The sequence below is a fragment of the Numenius arquata genome, chromosome 8 (assembly GCF_964106895.1).
Source record: "Numenius arquata chromosome 8, bNumArq3.hap1.1, whole genome shotgun sequence".
Taxonomy (NCBI): Eukaryota; Metazoa; Chordata; class Aves; order Charadriiformes; family Scolopacidae; genus Numenius; species Numenius arquata.
The window spans coordinates 33,751,994-33,773,276 of NC_133583.1; the positions used below are offsets into that span (position 1 = coordinate 33,751,994).

Genomic DNA, 21,283 nt, shown 5'->3' on the forward strand with positions numbered 1-21,283 from the left:
AAAGCGGCCACAAGAGTTTGTGCTGGATGGGAAAAAAATGGTTGTTTTCGTGGCTGAGAGAATATCACTGTATGTTGCAGGGTCTTTTCAGTTTATACCTAAGGATAGAAATGTGTGTGCATCCTTGTGCACAATGGTCAAAGCGCACCTTCAGAAACATCAGTATGGGCAAAATAATACTTTTCCTTGCTGATTTCCTCAGTGGCGTCAGTATAACTTACTAAAGCACATCAGCACCTAGCAGTCTCCCTGCCTCATAGCTGCCTTACTATACAGGTCCCCAAAGACGTGCTCTATACACCTTGCAAATGTAGTTCTAGATGCAATGGAACAAGCATCTCACCTGCTCTTTTAACTACCTAATTACAAATGATAAATGACCCGGGGGTCGTGATGATGATCCTTGAAGCCTGCTTGATTTGGGACCGGCTCCTCGTCTTCATTTACACCTAATTAGCTGGGATTCTTCAGCTGGGACTCACCGAGCTCTTTATGGCATTACACTCTCAGGAGCTCCCGGGATGTGCCCCCTTCAGCGTCCCACCCACACAGAGCTGCACATGCCGTGTGCCAAGCCCACGGCAGCCCTGCTGCACGGACAGCTTTCCCCGGAGCCCCTGTGCTGCGCCAGGAGCGCCGCGGGCGTGACTGCCCTGCAGACGCACCGACGGGGCGCTGGGCCTGCCCGCCTGCTGGTGAGCCCAGGGGCTGCCCCGCCGGTGAACGGCAGCCGGGGGCCTCCGGGCCCTGTCACCTTCGTAGCCCAGAGACCTCCCGACAGCCGGTCCCGCTCCCTCCTGCTCAGAACTCCCAGCCCGCGGCCTACCCCTCCCTGTCCCCTCAGGGCGCCATCTTCCCCACCGTCGCCGCGTTGCCGCGGAGACGCGAGGCCCCCCCGGCGCCGCCGGCCGGGGCTGTCCGCGGCGTTCGCCTGCGGCGGGCGGGCGGGCGGCGGTGGCGAGGCAGCCGTGGGCCCTGCCTTCCGCGGCGCCCCGTCAGCGGAAGGAGGAAGCGTCATGGCCGATGCCTGGGCCGGCTTCTCACAGGAGGAGCTGCGGCGCCTGCGGTGTCAGCGCCCAGGTACGGACCGCCACCGGACTCTGGCGGGGGCCAGGGCTCGGAACCGGACCGGCCGCAGCGCCCGCGCCGGTTAGCGGGGGGGCAGCGGGACTGGGCGCGGCGCGGAGGAGCCCCCGGACCTCGGCACCCCGTCATCTCCTGCGGCTGCACCTCTCTCTCTCCCTCCCTCCCCTCAGCCCCCCTATCGACACCTCATTCCTTCGCCTCAGCATACCCCTCCATCCCGGCCTATCTATGCAGCCCCCTCAGTCTTATCACCCCCTCATGGCTTCCTACCCTTCAGCCCTCATATTCATCCCCCCCGTCGGTCAGCCTCGGCCTCCTTGTTCAGCTCAGCCCCTTACATCTGCGCTTCTATCCATCCCTGCAGCTCATCCAGTCCATCCCCACATCAAACACCTCAGCTTCTCCGGGCCGCCCGTCGTTTCCCCCAGCCAGTCCCTTGGCCCCTCCCATCCAGGTTCCATCTCTCACTGCTCCTCTCAGCCTCCCGTCCAGCTTCTCTCTCTTTCTCCACCCGCAACCTCTTTGTCACATTTCCAAACTCTCCAGCCCCTTGTCCTGCACCACATCTGTCTGTTCACTATCTCACTCATGTTCCCGGTCTCCTTTTTGCCCACCCGTCACCTTTTTCTTCCCCATTCTTCACTTTATAAACCCCCAGTTTGCCCACCAGACTGCCTGGGACCCTTCTTTGGCCCTACACCCATCTCTCTGTGATTGTCCCAAGGACTGCCTCCAATCCTTCCTAATGTTCTGCCTTTAGTCCCCCAGTCCAAGCCCTTTATTCCTCCCTCTTGTTTGAGATGCTCAGATCCTTTAAAACTCCTGATTCTTAGGCTAACAAAACATTTACAGGTTTCTGGGTTTTCCCCCACATTGCCTTCCCTTGACACCCTGGCATGTCTTTTCCTTAGATTGGTTTTGTGCCAATTTGGTTTTTTGCCAAGAAAAGCTAATTCACAGAGCCTGTCTTTGATCTTAAGATTTGGTTTTAATCCTGTTTCTCCCTCTCATCCATTGATAGATTTGTATGAACCCTTGGAGCAGCAGCATCGCCCCCACACTGTGAATAAAAGTCGGAAGCAAACGCAAAGAGAAAAAGCCCTCCAGCAGCAATGTCAGAAGCTGGGACTGCAGGGTGGAGCAGCTTCTGTTCCTCCTGAGCAATTGCTTTCTGTACCAAAGCACAAGCCTTGTCAACCTCAGCAGCCTGTGCCACCACCTCGTCCTCCTTCAGCAGGAGATCAAAGCCAAAGGGACAACCGAGACCAGCAGAAGGGAGTGACACCAGTAGAGCCTTGTAATGGCAGTGACAGTGCCCAGACCCGCCCTGCAAAGCCAAACTCCAAAGTGGAGAAAAAGAAAGTGGAATTGTTAGTAAGTCGGTAAAATCAGGGGATGGGTTTTATTAGTCTGTATTGATTTTTTCTTTTGTTGTGAAGCATAATGTACTTGTCTGTATCTAATAGGAAGCTTTGAGAGATCGTGCTTGCTTCCTCTACATTGAACCTTTGTTTTTCATCTCTGATCCAAGATCAAATTCTGTAGTGTAATCCATGCAGATATGCACTGTCCCGCCTTCAGATAATTTCCTGTGGCAGTGGGACACCATAAAGCACCCAAGATGTAGGACTGTATTAATGGTTTGTGAAGACTTAATCTCACCACCATGCTAGGTAGACAAGCCAGCAGCCACAACAAAAAAAGCCCATCTGGGAGTAGATATGCTGTAACTTTGTGTTCACCTTTACAATATTGCTGCAAATTTGCTGATGCCAAAAATGTTGGTAGGGAGGTAAAATTGCAGGTTTAAACCATTCTATAGCTTTTATGATTCAAGATGAGATCAATCTCAAGGCTTTCCCCCCACGTGTGAACCCACAATGGGGTGTCTGTCTCCCTCAGAAACATCAAACTGACACAAGAGAGAGAGAAAGGAAAAAGTACTGAACATGGCTCTCTGGGACTCTGATTTAATGTGGCAATTACTTAGTTCATCCAGAATTCAGACAGTAGCCTATAAAAGGAAGCTGCTGCCTAAATGCTGGAGAGGGCAGGCATCTCCAATATGAGAAATTACTTGCTTTTACCTCTTCACGTTTGTTTTCCTGTCTGTATCCAAGTGCTAATTTTCTTTTTTTCCCTTAGTGGGCAAAGCAAAGTGTGAGGGGCAAAAGGATTAATTTTTTTTCTAGGGCATATAGTTTATTTTTAAAACACTATAACAATGCTGCCCCAGCCTTGAGTTCCTATGCAGGTCCAAACTTTTCTGCCCAATATAATTAACAAACACTAGCTGGCCACCAGACTGCCATGCATCATTTGTATTCACCCACAACAGGCATCGGCAGCTTTCCAAGTGTGGTGTGCCAGACCCTGTCTCTGGTTAGATCTATCTGTAAGATCTCACAGGGGGCTGAAGGTGCTTTCTGCTGCAGAGGCAGGACTATGGCAGTCAGCATCACTGGTGTGGAGAAGCAGTGTGTGGCTTCTCTCCAATTCAAAACTCAAAAGGATCTGGGAGGTTCTGTTTTGCAGAGAAACGGCTTGAGAGGCTGCAGCTGCTGGTTGTGCTGCCTGCCGCTTACCTGCCTGGCTCCTGGCTGGGATCACCTACCTACCGATAGCTGTCCCTTCACCAGAGTAGCAGCACTTCGAAGGGCAGTGCCAAATTCCTTGTGTGCGTGCAGCTCACTGGTAGTACTGGCTGTTCAGCTCCATCATGGTGGTGAAAAATACAGCCGCTATTTGACTGGGGAGCAGGTAGCTAAAGCTTTGCAGAGAAGCTTTTCACTCTGTGGGGAGCACATGACATTTAGCTGCAACAACCACCCCCTGAATCTGTTGAATTCATCTCAGCCTGTGCACTTGAATTTAAATCTTGTCTATGTGAGGTTTTAGGAATGGGGTGATGAGGAGAAGTCTGAAGAGATATTCTTGTCCAGAGATGGTTGTTAAGATTGAGATAGCTGAGTCACTTGGGTGACTAAGCTAAGCTGTTTTTTTAAGCTAAGCTGTTTTTAAGCTGATACTTCTTGAAAGAGGGCATGAAGAACACAACAGGGTAATAAAGCAGCAAAGCAGTTTTTGTTTCTCCTTAATCCTGCCCAGTTGATGCAGATTGTCCCCTCTCACCTGGGACCTTGTTTTCCATCCTCTGGGGCTGTTGTGTCTCTTAGTAGATGTAGCTTAGGAAATGGAATCCTTATAACTCCCCAGTGGCAAAAGTGCATTCTTGTTCTTCCTCATTGGTCATTTTCATTGTAACTTTTACCGGTCTTTCATTTGTATCAGTTTAATTACTTGGGGGCTGTATTGTAAAGCAGATCTGTGAGAGGATCTGCTCTATGGAAAAAACATTTCCAAAAAAGAGGCTGTGTTGGCAGACTGAACAGATGGTGACTTGTAGCAGCCAGTAAGAAACTTGAAACTGCTTCTACCTAGTGGGGAAGCACATCCTTTAAATGAAAAATTCCATCCATTTCTGAAAAAGTGCTGTATGCTCTTTATTCCAGCAAAGCTGAATTAACCAGCAGCTTACTTGCTTGTGAAGAGTTTTGTTCTGATCGGCAGATTTCATCTGGAAGTGTTTTATTGGTCTGAACTACTTCTTGCAGATGATTCTTCTTTCCTCAGAACTGAAACCTGTTTATTGTTCCTTTGACATTTTTAGAGTTTACTCCAGGAAATATGATGGTGAATATTGGTGTCATTTGGGGAACAGGGAGAGAAATGAACTTTCTGTTAATTTTGATCTTCTTATCAACGAGCAGGCAGGAAAAATCACGATGGGAAATCCTCCAGCAAGAGCAGCGGCTGATAGAAGAGAAGAATAAACGCAAGAAGGCACTCCTGGCCAAAGCTATTGCTGAGAGGTAAGGGGCTATGCTGCATGATGGGCAGAGACTGAGGAAGGGATTAGTTTTCATCTGCAACCAGTTGCATATCTTCTATTTAAACCTCACTTTTTCCTCCTCTCTGCTCTGTATGTGCTGCTCCACAAGTGAGCAGCTGTGATCGACATTTCCCTTTGATGACAAGTGCTGGCTAAGAAGTTGTGACTAAGCTTTTCACACTTCCAGAGCTGCAGCTCTGTGCACAGATGGAAACGTTATTACACAATTTGAGAATTAGCTGAAATCCTCCAGCCTGTTAGTAAGGGCATGTTTGGAAGTTGGGGTACTCACATACTCATCCCTGTTCTGTTCCTGATTTGTTTTCACTGAATTTAAGGAAAGTTTATTTGATTCCTAATCTATGAAGGGAAACTATAGCTATTTCTGTTTGGGCTTTTCATTCTTTCTTATTAGTACGTGAAAAATGTTGAGAAGATGATCAACTTTAAGAAGGTACCATTTTACCACTGGATGATTAGGAATTATAAAAATTCACAAGTTCTCACAGTCGTTAGCTCTTGCCCTTCGGATGACCAGACTTCAAGGCGTTTTACAGCTTTGTCCACAGAGATAGTTTAAGACTACTGAGAAGGCAATGTTTGTAGGGAAGGATGTTGGAGCAGCTGGTAACACTGGATCAAGGAAGGAGATGTGAAGCTTTCAGGCTCACAGTGGTCTCCCAGACTCCTATTGTGTTATGCCCATCAAAGCTTTTTGGTAGCACAGGTGAACGTAGCTTAGTAGTGTGCAGAAGGTTCTCTTTGAGGTTCTGAAGATTTTGTTTTCCTTTTCCAGGCAGAGATAAAAAACAAGTATATTTGTTCTGAGCCACTGTAGGACAGCAGACATGGTTGTGACCACCAGAGTGGGTTCTTCCTACTGGAAGCAGAACATGAGGAGAGAGAGGAGGATTTGGAAGGTGATAGCTAGGGAGTTATGTCTGACATCTAAAGGCCTTCTTCAGGCTCTAAGCAATACTGCAGGGTGTCTGTTTCTCTCCACCTGCATCAGCTGGTCTAATGAGAGATGGTGTCACTACCTACGTATCTAGTCTTGCTTTCAAGTACCTGCTTTGGGGTGTAAAGTAGTGACTGAAAAGTATGGCTTTGCTGGTGGAGATGAATGACAGCAAAGTGACCTGGTGTAAAGCTTCTTGAAGTTACTTAGCTTGCTTGGGAGTGAAATCCATCAAAGCTTGCTGCCCTTAGCAACATTTAGTTTTCAGAACTTAGGAATGAATAGGCTGAGTTGAAAAAGGCTTGATTGAAATCCTTTGTGTTTGATGTAAAACTTTCCATTGACTTCATTGGGATTTGGCTAGGCCTTTTGGGAATAATTTTACAAAATGGAAATCAAGCTTAGGTTAGGTGACTTTTTGGCCCCTACTAACTGGGCTTCTTTGAAAGGGGATATCTGCAGGCCTAAATACCCTTCCCCCTCTTGCTCCCCCCAAGCCATTTCCTGTTTCCTTACACCGAGAACTACTTAGATACAGCAGCTTCTTGTGTGTTTCCACAGTGAAGAAACACAATCCATTTTAGGCACTTTGATTATAGTCATTACGTAATTTTGCCGTAGTCCTTTAATAGCAGGCATTTTACATCCCTGTGGATATTAAAAAAGATCAAAAGTCTTAAACCATAAAGGAGAAACCTTCTGAATAACTCTTAAAGAAGTTAGTTGCTCTGCAAATGAAGTGGAGCCCATTATGTCAAGAAGAGAGGCTTGAAAAGGGAAAAAAAAAAAAAAAAAAAGCATCTTCCTTTTGCAGATCCAAAAGAACTCAAGCTGAAACAGTGAAACTAAAAAGGATTCAGAAGGAGTTACAAGCTCTGGATGACATGGTATCTGCTGACATTGGCATCCTGCGGAACCGCATTGATCAGGCCAGCTTGGACTACTCCTATGCCCGGTAAGCGACAGACAGGGAGGAGGGAATAGCCCTGTCCGAGTGGAGGGAGAAAACGCTGTTTCCTGTCACCGAAGTAGTAATGGAGTTATGTCATTGTAATAATGTGTAGTTAAAGTGGTCACAGTCTGGGGGCCTTTCAAATCTTGAGGTAAAAGTGTGCTTTTTATTTCCTAATTTTTCCCTTGGAATTTGGAAACTGAAGCAGGTTTTCTGACTGCAGACTCTGCTTTCCAGCTTCGTGCTGTCACGAGACCTACTTACTGCTTTAACTATGCAGTTGTCCATAAGCCCTGCTTTATTGTTTCAAGGTTGTTTATTTCTTCTCAGGGGGAAAGAGTTTTTTTAAAAGTCCTAAAATGAAAGTCCTTTTCAGGGAAACTTGCTTGTTGATGACAGCTCTGGTCCTGTTGGAATCAATGGGACCAATTAAGCTTAAAACATATAATACTGCTGAAGTGCTTTTGGAGCTGGGACCAAAAATTGAAGGAAAAAGCAAGCTTTCACCCTTCACAATGTGCCTTTAATCACTCTGGTTCTGATGAGTTCCTTAAATGCAAGAAATTAATCGGAACACCCTATTAGTTGTGGGTAAACCACAACATCAGTAGATAAACATCAGCATGTTTATGTAGCCATTATAAAATGGAAATGCTCGGTTGCGGTTTTTGGTTCACGGTTCAATGTGTTAAACGTGTATTTCTCCTTGTGACTTCTGCTATACGTTGACCACAGGCCAATAAACATGGTAATTAGTCTTTAAAAAAATAGCAGTGGTAGCTAAAAAATAAGGATTTCTTTTGTGTAATTATCATTTGAAATATCTAAGATTAACTGTAGTTTCAGTAGCTGAGTACAAATGAATACAGAATTTCATATCCTCAAGAGGAAAAACATGTCAATTTATTTTAGGTTTGAGTCTGGTTTCTAAAACCATTAAATGCTCCTGGAAATTTCGTTACCAAAATTTTGTAATAATGTGTCTATTTGAAATGCTTAATGGCAAAAGAGCATATAACACAAGGGGCTCTGACGGTTGGAAAGCAGTTTTTAATGGAGATAATGAAAGGGGATACTGGTAGGACAAAGGGGATGAACTCTACAAAATACTTAATGTCTTTCATGAACTTACTAAGTTTTTCTTTTTGTGAGAGCAGGATTTGAAAATGCGAGTCAGATACTTTCAGTGTTGTACTTTTTATGCATTATGAGCCAAAGTTGATTTACTTTTAAGTGGTGTCTTTTTGAGCATTTTTTTCATTCTTGCTCTATATTTTAAGGCTAAACCACAAATAATTTCAGTGGGTCAAAAGGTGCAATATTAAGTAGTCCTGAGCACATACATAGTTAGGGGCGTTTGACAGTTGCTGTGGAATGAAATTTTTGTAAATATGATGTGAAGAATATATGTGAATTCAGCCCAAAGGTTTACTGTGCAGAAGTTTCCAGCATAGCATTAGTTTTTCCATTTCAGGTACCTGACCCAGGGAAATCCTGACTTTCTTTGAGGGAAACGTAAGTGGGCATCTTCTGTCCACTGCAGACGTAGCCTTTACAGCTGGGTCAAAGTTTTGTGGTTACTATATGAAAGAACATATTTGGGAAGGCTTTTCTATGTCTTATTTTCTTCTGTTTCCCTCAGCAAAGGATCTCACCTATCTTTCTGTTGCTTTGTTTAACCAGATGTTTGAATCTGGTTTTATAAAACAGCTGATTCTTTATTCAACCACCTTACTAATATTAGTTTTACGAATGCTCTGCACGGTACACTGCGTAGTCATTCTGCAAAAGCCTTTGCATGTTCCCTTTCCTCATGAGCAAGATTGCATCTATCTTTCTATTAACTAAATCAGAATTAATATACAGATTCATTGAATGTAGTGGAAGATGCATCACTAATGTGGACACCAACCATTGAAGTGTTAGATATCCCAGATGTGTTAACCTCAATAAATATTTTGAATGTTTCCTTTTTGCTGTATTTGTCATGACAGGAAGTGCAAATTGGCAGGAGGTGTGTGTCAGGGGGATGCTTACAATAAAATTCTACATCTGTTGCCACGCAAAAGTTGTGATCACTATTGATGTCATTCATATGCTGTGTCAATCTGTGCTGCTCATGGTTTTCTGAACATATATATGGGTGGCCAGAAGAGTAAACTTCTAGACCAGATCCGGATGTAAATATGTACAGCACCATTGTAACATCTTTATCTGTTGGATGGATTAGAAAAAACACAAAACTGTTTTGCATTGTTTCAGTTCACTAGATGGGTGTTCACTGGAAGTGTGAAAACACAATTTCTGTTGGTTTCTTTCTGCTGCTAGTGATGCATCTCTTAAAACAGGCAGTAAATATGCTTGTTTGTGGTTCAATCTGTAGATTTCGGATGAGCAAATTAACTCTTGGAATACAGCAGAAGTGGAGGCTAATCTGTCAAGAGGAAAAGATTTGATGGGTTCACACTTATTTTCTTCCCTTTTACTAATGTAGCGGCATGTCATGAAATACAATGTGCTTTGCAATGCCAGCTATTTCATGGATGCTTAAAGTATCTGTCCGTGTGTCAGATTGTAAAGTGCTTTGAGAACTAACCCACTAGAAATGATGATGATTTTGCAGGAAGCGGTATGATAAGGCTGAGTCGGAGTACGTGGCCGCCAAGCTGGACCTCCAGCACAAGACGGAGATTAAGGAGCACCTCACGGAGCACCTGTGCACGATCATACAGCAGAATGAACTCCGCAAGGCCAGGAAGCTGGAGGAGTTAATGCAGCAGCTGGAAGTGGAGGCAGATGAGGAAAATCTGGAACTTGAGATAGAGGTGGAGCGGATACTGCAGCAGCAGGAGGCAGAAGCAGGGAGACAAGCCAGCCAGTCATACAATCATGCTGGGACAGCTAAGGAAAACCCCACTCCCAGTGTTACAGCACGGGAGGGGGAGCATGCTAACCGTGCTGTCGCTTCTCCTGCCATTTCTGAACAGTTGGTTCCCTCTGAAACCTCTGGTACCAAATCCCTCTCCAACACGGACAGCCAAACTCAAGCAGTGAGTGTGACTCCAGGAAACTCTCCAGCCTGTTCTGATACATGACTACTATCTTTGCATAAGCCAACCAGTTATGGATGATATACTCTCTGTGGGCTTGTGTGCTGTATGTTTTATCTGGGTTTCTGCCGGACCATTAATATGCACTTCATTTCTCTTTTCTTTTAATTTGTTTTCAAATTTTAGAGGCTCTTTTTTTTTTCACAAGACTCTCATTTGGGGGTCACCATCTGTCTTCATCATTCTGGTTTAAGTTCACGTTCTAATGCCCTGCTCTTCACAGGGCTTTGTACCTTCCTGAAACAGGATACTTGGAAGCAAAGTTGGGTTTTTCCAAAGGCTTTTAGCATATTGATATCACAGATATATGTTCCAAGCAGTGGGCAAGAGATACATATCTGCAGGAGGAAACACCACAATTTATTCTGCTTCTGAACCCATTCTGTCCCCTGACAACTGCGATAGGATGTTTGTCTTACTTTGCATCCGTAAGGCATTAGTTTTCAATGGTTTTTAATCCTATGAAACCCAAGTGCTTACTTTAATTATCTTCGTAGCTGATATTCTTTCCTGTACCTGATTTAAAGGAAATTCTCATATTGAGGCAAATTGCAAAGTCACTTGTAATATATCCTATTTATCACTTTGCCTATTTCTTCGAGATCATGTGAGATCACACAGCTATACGTTAATAACATTATTATCTATGAAATCACAGCAGCTATGATTTAACAAAATTATAGGTTACATTGCAGAATGTATGCTGTAGAAGTAGAAACACACAAAAGAAACTGTTACAATTAAAGCTGTTCTATTACAAACATTTTTCTCTGATGGATCTGCCTCAAAGTTCCAGTAATTAGCCAGGGATCTTGTAATGAATAATCCCCACTGTATATTGGAAGTGAGCCCATTTTCATATAATATTCAATGCATTTTCTTGCCTGAAGAGTGGGTTTGTACCCCACAAGAAGTTCAGCTCTTTTGCTCTGTTGCTGTTGAAAGGCTTTAAAAAGCTATCCCAGGTGGAGAAAGTCTCCGGAATTAAACTAGAGGACGTAGGAAAACCTCCCATAGAACGATGCAGCTGCAAACCATGGGGATAGTGTTCGTGGCTATCTGCTTTGGAACAGAGGAAGGCTGCTTTCATTGTGGAAATGGTTTCTCTAATACCTGACCTGAACGTGTCAGTCAGAGTTTATGAATGAGTTACTGAATGACGCCATCGAGTATATAAATGGGACGTTGATTGTCTCTATGGCTTTAATAGTGGAAAAACATGTCACTACATTTCATTTTTATTCTGTTAATAAATCAGTGCATCTTCTACGCAGTGTGTTTACTTTCAGTTATGATATCTGATACTAACACACGTATCCAAGACTGCTTTTCCAGAGGAGGTGATAAATGAAAATATCAGATATATCCTTTGGCAACTTTCCGCTGTGTGAAGGTAAAACCTCGAAAAAGACTGTTCCAAGCAAAGACATGGCAGGAATCTTTTCAGCTAATCGTGTCCCAAGGCAGCAGTGGAAAATCTCTACTGGTGCCTCTCATACGCAAGAGAGAGAGGGATAAATTTGTTTCCTAGTTAAGCCACTCATAATTAGGGCTGATTGAAGTTAGAAAACTCCAACATGACATTTGGCATACGCGTGAAGCATTGCTCAGTTGTTGCTGATACACTGCATTCCCTGTTATTTTGCTGGAAGACCTGGCCTAAAAGCTGAAGATTTGATTGTATTGTGAGAAAATTGTGACTGACTTCCTTTGCTCTGTCTGGAGTTGCAGAACAGCTTGTAGCAACCTGATTATGGTTTTCAAAACTGGATACCAGTAAGTGCAGTATTAATTTAATTGTACCACTCTTGTTTCCATCCTCTGCAGCTGTCCCCGGTTGCTCCTCAAGAGAATCTTAAGTCCTAGTGGATAGGTCTGTTCCTCATTACAGTTGTATTCAGCTCATCGGGGGACATACAGAAAAGCATCTGACAGAAGAGTTAAATTGTAATGATATTTACAGGAAGCACATGCATACCATTTTGCATATAATTTGTGGTTCCCTAGTAGGCTAAAATGTAGTTGAAATAGCCCTATTGATTGCACCTTGTTGTTACGGATAAGATTATTGTTTGAACTTCTCAAGCCAAAAAAGGGAAAGAATTGTAAGTCCAAAGACCTTTTGACAACTGCTTAAGAATATGAGCTCCCTCAGCAGGGAATAAGTTTATATCCAACAAAATTACTTAAAAGCTGAAAAATTTCTTGTGTGCCATCCTGATAGCGCTGGCTCTGTTTCTGCCTGACAGGGAAAACTCCATTGTTAGAATCAGCAGTTTCTATTCTCTTAGAAGTTCCTCGTCGAAGTTCTGGCCAGTTCTATGTGTCTTTAACTTCTGAGCTTGCAAAATGAAGTGAACTGGCTGGAAGCCACATGAAACAGCCATATGAAACAACAATAGGCAGCCTAGCATTTGATCGCTCTCTCTAGTCAGGGAGCTCAAGAGTTAAATTGTTTGATCTGAGTTATGAAGCCTTTCTCTGACGTGTGATATAAACCACTACCATGGTGTCAGTTCCACTTTGGAAGTTCGCAAATGTTTTGATGGGTGCCAGTGTGCCGGTTTAACATTCCCCCTATGCCGGAGCCAAGCAGTCCAGTCATAATTGTAACAACATGTGCGCTGGTCAGAAATGCCAGGAGATGATTTTGGTGCAACAAAAGGGTTGGTTTTTTTCCTTGTTTTTCCTTGAAGGAAAGGAAACAGTTGGAATTGAGGCTCTTCAAACAAAAGCCATTTCTACCTTTGTAGCAGCTGATGCGTCCTACAACGTTTGGCTCTGCTGTCACTGGGCTGCACTGAAGGCAGGTGTGCTGCCCACTCAGCTGGTGTGTTGCATCTGTTCAGACAAATGGAAAAACTAAAAGTTCAGCATAGATGAGGAATGGGTGGGCAGATTGTTAAGTGAGGACCTCTTGCAGGTAGAGGTAGAAACCTGAATGTGAAGCATGCTGGGGTTGAACACCCATAGCAGGAAAAATAGAGCCATGTGTGATAATCAGACAGTAACACTGCAGGGCTCATCACAGGGGGCTTGCATTCTCCTGTGGCAACGTAGCCATTTCTGTGTTGTGCCACCGCATTACCATTATGGAAAGAAGTGGAAAACACAGATGCATACCACTGTGAGAATGTTACAAAGCACAATATGATTGCCCATGTTGCAGTTTAGCCAGGATGTGGGGATTAACACTCCCTCCTCTGTCAAGAAATGTTTAAATGAGCACAGATGGTCATGGCTCAGCCTGGGGTTCCCATGGATGTCTAGTGCATGGTGTAAAATACTTGGACAATCCCCAGTCTGATTGTATGTCCAGCCAGCTGAAGTTGGGCTCTCACGAGGCTTCAGCTTAAGGTAGCTGTCTGCGGAGAGACTCAAGTTCTCTATCAGCCATTCTTCTTCTTAATACCTTCTGCGATGCAGTGGGTCTTCCCTTCGAGCCTATATCCCATCTAAACATAACGAGGAAAAACTAGTAAAAGTGAAAAGCAGTGACTGGCCTAGTGGTTGGGGGTACTGTGTTTCCTGACCAGCTTTATTAAGAACATGCTAGAAAGGATTGTGTATGGGAAAGTTACCCTACTCGGGGGAAGTTTGGAGCCAAAGAAAGGGGCAGAGCGCTATCGAATTGCGTCCCACACTGGGATTCACTCTGTTCCGCATTTTCTGCTTGGGACAGTAGGATCAATAGATTTTCTGTTCCTAACACCCTTTTCTCAAGGTTCAAACATGAATCAACACCCCTTTGATATGAACTGTCCCAACCTGAGGCCTGGTACTTTACCAGATGCCCCTTATGTAGGATCTTTGAGCAGCTGTTGATCCCGGACTAAGTTTGGTGCTTTCATGTGATTCTCTGTAGACCTAGTGTCTTGGATCTCTGTGCTCCGCTCTTGTGCATGCCATAGCTGTGTATGTTGCTGAGAGCTAGATACAATTTTTCTGCAGGCCCGATCCAACAGAGAAATCATACGTTCAACACTTCGCTATTATATCATGGTACCTTTTCTAATTCTGTGGATATAAGCAGGTGTGGTGCAAAAGGGACAAAGGGTTTTGCCAGTGGCAATGCAAACAGGGTGTAGAGATGTGGGCTGGTATAATAGAAACCACATGCTTGTTAAGTGCCCTATTTAGGCTTGTCTGCATGGTCCTATTAAAGTGAGTGTTGGCTCCTTTGATGGGGCACGAGACTGGTTTCCTTCATCATTTCCCCTGATTTATGTCTCAGCAGCAAACTTGTACGTCAGTGGGGAAAGACCAAGTAACGAGAGAAGTTAGCCAAGCCTCACCCCCTCAGCATGATAGGACATCAGATCCTTCAAATCTTTGCCTTTGGCAGCCTGTTAGTTACAGGGTTTAAATCATGCCTTTTAAGACACAGGTAGAGACACTAAAAAGCTCGGGCCTTTCTGAATTAGGGCCTGGATTGTGTAGTTAGAGTCATTTTCTCAATTAGCTAAACATAAATCAGTATAATGAGGCGCTTGGGAGCACTGGGCAGGTTTAGTACCTTGTCTCTCCTGCCTCTGTCCATACCACTCCCACCTGCTTGTTTGGCTGATCGGCCAGTGATTTTATTTTTCCATGCTGCTAGAGCTGAGCAGTGGGTTTTAATGTCTGAGCTGGTTTTCACACCTGGCACGTGTGTGCGAGAGGTGAGAACTGGGAGAAATTGCTCTTATGCAGTAAGTAAAGCAGTCCTGATGTGTGGCAGAGATCTGGCAGTCTCCGCACCCCATGCCACACCATCCTTCAAAGGATGGGGACAGTGTCCTACTGAATAGGCCGTAGTGGGTGGTGGCATGCGTGCAGAAAGCGCAGGGTGCCATCGATGTGATATCGGACTGGGAAGCATGTTTGAGGGCCGGGCACTGCATTTGTACACTAGAGCTGGGTAGCCAACCCGTGACTCCCTTTTCCAGGGCTACACCATGTAAGGGCTGTGCTGCATTCTGGAGACTGCTGGATAATTGAGATGGGACAGATGGCCCTGCAAGCCCAGTTCAGCCCAGTCCTCTGGTGGAGTGCTGGAATCCATTAGAGCAGGCGGTAAGAGAAAAGCTTGGAAGTTCCTCGCAGCAAAGAATGAAACCCCAAAAGCTGGAATAACCCATTTTTGTGCCTTGTGATCCCATTGGAGTGGATATAAATCATGCAACGTGAAAGCTGCAGGGCTAGCGATACTTCTTCAGTCTCTTGCCTTTTGAAGGATGGGGGAAGATGTGGAAAGATGGCTGAATGCAAGAACAGAATCACTGTTCACCCAGACCATGCAGGGGCTGAAGCTCTGGCCCTCCCTGAGTCTGGTTTTGAGGGCTGGAGCTGAGTAAGACAAAAACACACAAACCAACCTTAATTGCTCGGTGGGTAATAAACGTGAACCCTGTCATAAATAAATCCCCAAATGATTGGCCTCTTTAACTTTCCCTACGCAGGGTTTCTTGCTTTTCTCTGAAGCAGTTGGCAGTGCTGGTGATGTACCTGAACATATGATCATCTGGTGTGATCCTCTCGTGTTCTTGTTGTCAGTGCTGAATCTGACCCTTCAAATGTCTCTCTGACATTTCTTTTCTCTGCAGTGAGCAGTAGTGGGTCTTTGTTCTGGTTTGCAGGCATTCCCTGATGATGCAGGGCCAAACTGAGCCCAAGATCTCAGTCTACTCTGTCGTTGGGAAGGTATTGCTCTGAAGTCACTGTGGCTTGACAACTCTTAAATGCTGCGATGGGTTTATAACAGAACAGCAGCAGTCAGGGTCTCACTGACATGCCTCAGGAGCATCTCCAAACGCATAATTGCTGATCTCGTGTTGCTTCTGCAGTAGTACCTAAATGTCGTGAAGGAGACCTCATTGAGTTACTTCACAGACACACCTTCCTTATTCAAAGAGCCAGCAAAGGAGGTAGAAGAACAGAGGATAGAGTCACTCCATGAACTCAGCAATGTCATACGGCATCTTGCTAGCAATCCATGTCAAGGGATGCCCTGGCTGCACTGCAGTCATAAGGTCCAGCAGCAACAGAAATAGTAGCCCTTCAGCTACCTACTGTCTAGGGTAGCAGACCTTCTTAACCATTGCCTCCACTTGGCTGTGGACCACCATGTTCCCAGGAAAGCTGAAGGGATGGAGAGCCCTGGGAGTCATTCCTAGGCAGCAGATGACAACAACTCACTGTTGGTGTAAGTCCTTCACTAGAGGATGGAGCTAGGTATCCTGCAAATGGTGTCTCAGCAAGCTGTGTTATCTTGCTTCCTTCCTTTCTCCATGTGGAAGGGTAACCCTTTGCACTACCCAGCCTGAGCAGGTCATGAGCCATCAGCCCAGCACCTCACTAGAAGAGTTTGTTGACTGCGTATGGAATGGCTGAAGAGTCACAAATTGGCTATCCCTCAGATTGTTAGTTTGGGCAACAAACTCTACAAACTCCCTGGAGACCCATGCAGTGAGTGTGTGCTGAAATCTGTGCTGAGTAGACTCACTGTCATTGCAGCATGAGCTAGGTAGAGTGAAACAGCTATGTCTTTGCAGGCCCGAGTCACTCTTCCCAGTCCAGTGTAGACAGGTCCTCTGTCTCAATGAAGCGTTAATCCAACTCAGACAACATCTTCTTCAAAGTTTCCCAATTTGGATCTGAATTACGTTTCTGAATATCACCCAAAACTCTGCATCATGTTTTGAGTAGTTCTGTAGCTGTTTAGGCATTGTCTCTTGTTGCTGATTGTGCAAATTTCATTGTCTGTAGTGCTGATGATGTCCTAGAGGTTGTGTCTCTGGCTTCGCTATCGTGTGAGCTGCAGCTGGTCCCACGTTTTGGTGGTTAGCTTCATGGCAAAGAAGATGATAATATTTGGCATGAGGATGTGCTCATAAAGAACCAGGTCCATTCCAGCATTTTTCTAACATGCTTCTCTCATCCTCCAAGAAGAACATCTTGCAGCTGTTTTAAAACTCATGCCTGGTTCTCTGCAGGATTTTCTTCTTGCTTCCAGATCTTTTTTTTCCCATCTGCTAAAATACCAATTGTTTTCTTTTCTGTGTTCCTCAAATCAAAATATTTAGTGATGGACTTTTCTCCCTGACATCCCACTACATCCCCTAACTACTGTGGAGTGTTCATCAGTCTCATCGACATTAACCAGTTCTGCAGGAAATGAGCACTGCCAAGCAGGCAGACTCCCACTCCTTGACTTGCTCAGCATGTCTGGTATTGTCAGTGGCAATCCCTCTGTGAGTCTCTTGGGGTGATGCTCTCACTGGCAGAACCTGAGGAGCTATCGGAAAATACTTTCTTTGGTTTAGCAGTTGCACTTGGACACTCATGATGATCTCTTCTGGCCTTGACATCCACAAAGCTATATCTGCTTTTTATAGAGGGGAATCGCAGTTTACTTTTCAAGGCCTAGTCCCTCTCCTCTGCCCCAACTGCACCGGAGTCTTTCATTACTCAAACCCTCCCAAGCCACCAATAAGTTTTCACCTTCTGTCCTTCAAACAGTTTCCCTTCCTCCTTCCAGCAGCTGCTGAGAAACTTCCTGGACCCATCTGTCCTCCAGGCTAGGCAAACAACAAGGGCTCCTCAGAGCCATCAGGCTGAGCAGAAGGTGGGTGAACACAGAGTGCTACTGGACTTTCATTCATAGAATTAAAACTCAGAGGATTAAACTCACAGCCAGTTTCAGAAGCCCAGGTTCCTGCTGTTCTTCCCACTTCTCACAGGCTTTGGGGTTATCCACATTCACCATTAAACCCTAAATGCTTGCACTCAGAAGTCTTTGCTTTCACCTACTGTGTCTGCAACCCAAGAGGTGGCTGTTTTGAGTTGGTAACCTCTAGAGAGGTGACAGATGATAACCCATCTGGGCATTCCTGGAGAGAGCCAGAGGGAGACTTCCTGATGGGTGTGAGGCCTGGGGAAGGCATTTGGGATGGCTGCCATCCACAAACACATCAAAGGTGCGAATGGCTTTTATCAAGAGGCAGTAAAACTTTAATCCAAAGCCCACTTTAATGTATTTGCCACATATTTAAAAAGGAACTGATTTCAGAAATGCTTTCGAGAGTTTTAAAAATTCTCCTGGACCTGTGTCTTACAACTCTCTCCACTCTGGAAACCTGATGCTTTTGTTTCTGGGATCCCAGATGTTCAGGACTCAAGACTGAGGGAAGAAGGAGAACTAAAACCATTTCTAATCCTCTTCTGAAGCATAGGAACAAATAGCTTTTTTTCTAGCTCTAAACCTCTGTTAAGCTCTGATTTTTTTTTAATCAAACCACGCTTACAGCAAATACCACCTCCTCAGTCAAAAAGTGAGACATCTTCCCATTCAGTTGTCAAAAATCCTTTATTTTCAGCTCAGTAAGGCTGCAAGACACTGGCCTTTTGACCTGCTAGGTGCTTGCCTCTAGTCTGGAGCTTTAGGCAGGTCCTATTTTGCTGGAAGAAATCTACATTTAGTGTGGAAAACAGGAGCAATTCCCTGGCAAGATCAGAGGAACTGCAGCCTTTCTCATTTTCTTTATTTTTTTCCTTTTCTTTGGGTGAGTTTAAACACCGCTGCTTTCATTTGGAAAGGGCGAGTGACTTTCCCATGCTTTAATACCCAGCAAGTGTTGAGAGAATGTGGTTACATAAAACCATATTTTTAATACAACCGACAGACTGTCTTGAGAGCTAAGTGTTTTTTGACAGTTTTTATGCACCTGTTAATTCAAAGCTCTTAACATGTGCCAGTTAAAAAGAGCCAGGCACTAAAACATCCACCCTGTGGACGTCAGGGGCTCAGCTGCACACCAGAGCACAGGGAATCCATGCAAGGTAGAAACTTGGCTTCTCTTACAGGACCGACTGGTACACAACTAATTCAACTCAGAGCTTTTGTTTCCCAGTCCTGCATGGCCTTGAAGATTCCTGCTTCTGCTTTGGACCTGAAGAACAGCTGACATTTCTCTGCTTTTCTTCTGTTTTATTTTTCCCAGCTATTGTAGTTACCAGAAAGAAAAGATGCTAAACATTCTGTCAGGGCTATGTCCTTAAAAGAGATGCACTGACACCACCTCCCCAGGCTCCTCTGCTAAATTTGTGCCTCCTTGTTTTGTGGATAGGGGGGTTGCTTCTTATAATTAGTGCTGAGACAGGCATTGGCAAAGCCCAGATGAAAAACTGCCACACAATCCTCCCTGCTTGGCTATCACCTCCACGGTCACCCCATGCTCAGAGGGGGTAGGTGGTCTGTTTAGACACAGCCTTGCTATCAGTAACGTAAAGTAAGGCTGGGAAGTCCTCCTTCTCTTCTCTAAAATTTTCCTTCCTCTCCACCCCTTCAGTGTTACCAAACTCTCAATTTAGAGATTTTCTCAGGGTCATTTTAAACCTCTCACAGCCAGATCTTCCCTCTTCTATCTAGAGTTTTCTCCCCACGCCCTATCTGCTCACATTCCATCTTCCCAGAGTTTTGGCTGGCTGTCCACGTTGTGGGTCACCTGATGGCCTTGTCCCTGTGGATAAAAGCTTGAAAGCTCAGCACCATGTAACATAAAAGTTCAAAAAAACAGAAGGCAGATACAACAAATACAAGAAATCTTGAGAATTTTAAATACTTGCAGGTTCTGACACAGGAGTTTCTGTGGTAGAAACGACCAGCTAACCCTGACACAAGAGGCCTCTCAGGTTTTTTTGTGCAAGCCCATTTAGGACTGTGTGAGGTGGGATTAGCATGCCAATGCCACTTTCCTGCTGTATAAACTTAGTCAAGCTTAGTCAAGCCCTCACCTGATAATTGCACTGCCTTCAGGAGATGGGGCTGTGGCATCCCTAGACCTTTCCTTATCTCAAGGCCAAGAGGCGTGATGACAGTATCTAGTGTTAAGCCCAAAGCTTTGGGCTCTGAAGGCTCGGGGCACAGTAGAGAGGTGTGTGAAGGCCAGGGACAATTGTCCTGTAGGGCTGGAGATATGGGTTGGAGATGGAGGGAAAATGGCCCTGGCTTCATGTGCGTGCCAGGCCTGTTGGGGTATTTAAGGTAAGCTGTGGAGGTGAATCCAACACTGCCGTCCTAGCTGGGCTACAAGCAGGCAGCAGGTTTGTCTGTGGCAATGGGGGTACCAGGAGTTGGCCTTCACCCCAGCGGAAGTGGAAGGTTCTCTCAGAGGACACAACAGCGTATCTTTGAAGGACAAGGGTGCCTTGGTACATCCTGCATGTTGAGCCCTAGCTGAGGAGATTGCTACAAGGTGGTCAGTGGAACTGACAGGATATGGAGGGCATGTGTGGTGTCTATAGCCAAAAGTGGGAGAAAGCCCCACTGGGTCCTGGCCTTGGGCACAGAAGGTGTGCTGGATTTGCATGCTCATGATGTAGAGCCTCAGGTTAGCAAGGACCTGCGTCAAATTACAGCTCCACTAGCCTGGACAGTTGGCCATAAGTTGGCTCTACTGTCAAGAGCAGGTCAAGGGCTGCTTGCCTCATACACTGCTGATGTCTGTTGTCTGTCTCATACAGAGATAACAGTTGGGACTCTTCTGCTGGGTGGTTTTCTGGAGTGGTCTGAATATCAATGTTCTTTCTTGCATCTCTACTAAGAGGCATAAATCCCTTTCCCTACAGGCTCCGTTTGTAGGCCTGATTGCTTGAGAGTGGGAAAACTCATCATGAATAACTTGTCAGGATGGCATTAGTATTCTGAAAGCTGCATGTGAGCTTGAACTGACGTGAGAGTTTTCTTAAGCAGGAAACACTAGATGAGGGCTTGTCAGGGCAATAGATGGGGCTAGGATTCCACATCATTAACACTCTGTGTATTGCAAAATCACCTGGCAGGACAAATATGATCCAGATCAGGTGTGTTGGTTTGTGTTGAATTAGCTAGAACATGCTATATAGTGTTTATATTGGCTTCATGTTTTACATTGACTGCAGGAAGACATATGATACCCCATCTGGCATGAATTCTGTTGGACTAAAGTTACCCCATAACAATTCAGAGGATAAATTTGACTATGCAGAGTGGTATACACAGCATCAGTGTTTGGCTGCATGGGGTCACAGCAGTTTTAATCCAGTCCTGGGTACCCTCAAACAAAACCTGTTGTTTCAGTACTGCTTAACTGTGCAAGTATGCATGACACTCATGGCGATGTTTCCCTGAAGAAATGTGAGCTCAGCTCCCTCTGAAAGGTTGTATTAGTGTTATTTCTTTGATTGCTACTTCAGTAGCTGCTGTGTGTGGACTTGACCTGTAGATTGTGTCTTTTCGGGGTGCACCTTCCAAGCAAGATTAAGGT

The 21,283-nt window shown here is 45.1% G+C and overlaps 1 protein-coding gene across 1 annotated transcript; it reads left to right on the plus strand.

The window, feature by feature from the left end:
* The first annotated feature begins 948 nt into the window (after positions 1 to 948).
* Positions 949 to 11,260, plus strand: GORAB (golgin, RAB6 interacting). The gene is made up of 5 exons (XM_074152286.1): positions 949 to 1,080; positions 2,108 to 2,456; positions 4,857 to 4,958; positions 6,751 to 6,891; positions 9,512 to 11,260. Exons 1-5 carry the CDS (start codon positions 1,017 to 1,019, stop codon positions 9,981 to 9,983), a joined length of 1,128 nt encoding a protein of 375 aa, XP_074008387.1. The 5' UTR covers positions 949 to 1,016; the 3' UTR covers positions 9,984 to 11,260.
* The last annotated feature ends 10,023 nt before the right edge of the window (positions 11,261 to 21,283 follow it).

Excerpts from the sequence above, each read along its gene's own strand:
- GORAB (XM_074152286.1), top strand. The coding sequence starts at position 1,017 with ATGGCCGATGCCTGGGCCGGCTTCTCACAGGAGGAGCTGCGGCGCCTG. Across the intron at positions 1,081-2,107 it reads CCTGCGGTGTCAGCGCCCAG|ATTTGTATGAACCCTTGGAG; the intron begins GTACGGACCGCC and ends ATCCATTGATAG. Across the intron at positions 6,892-9,511 it reads TTGGACTACTCCTATGCCCG|GAAGCGGTATGATAAGGCTG; the intron begins GTAAGCGACAGA and ends ATGATTTTGCAG.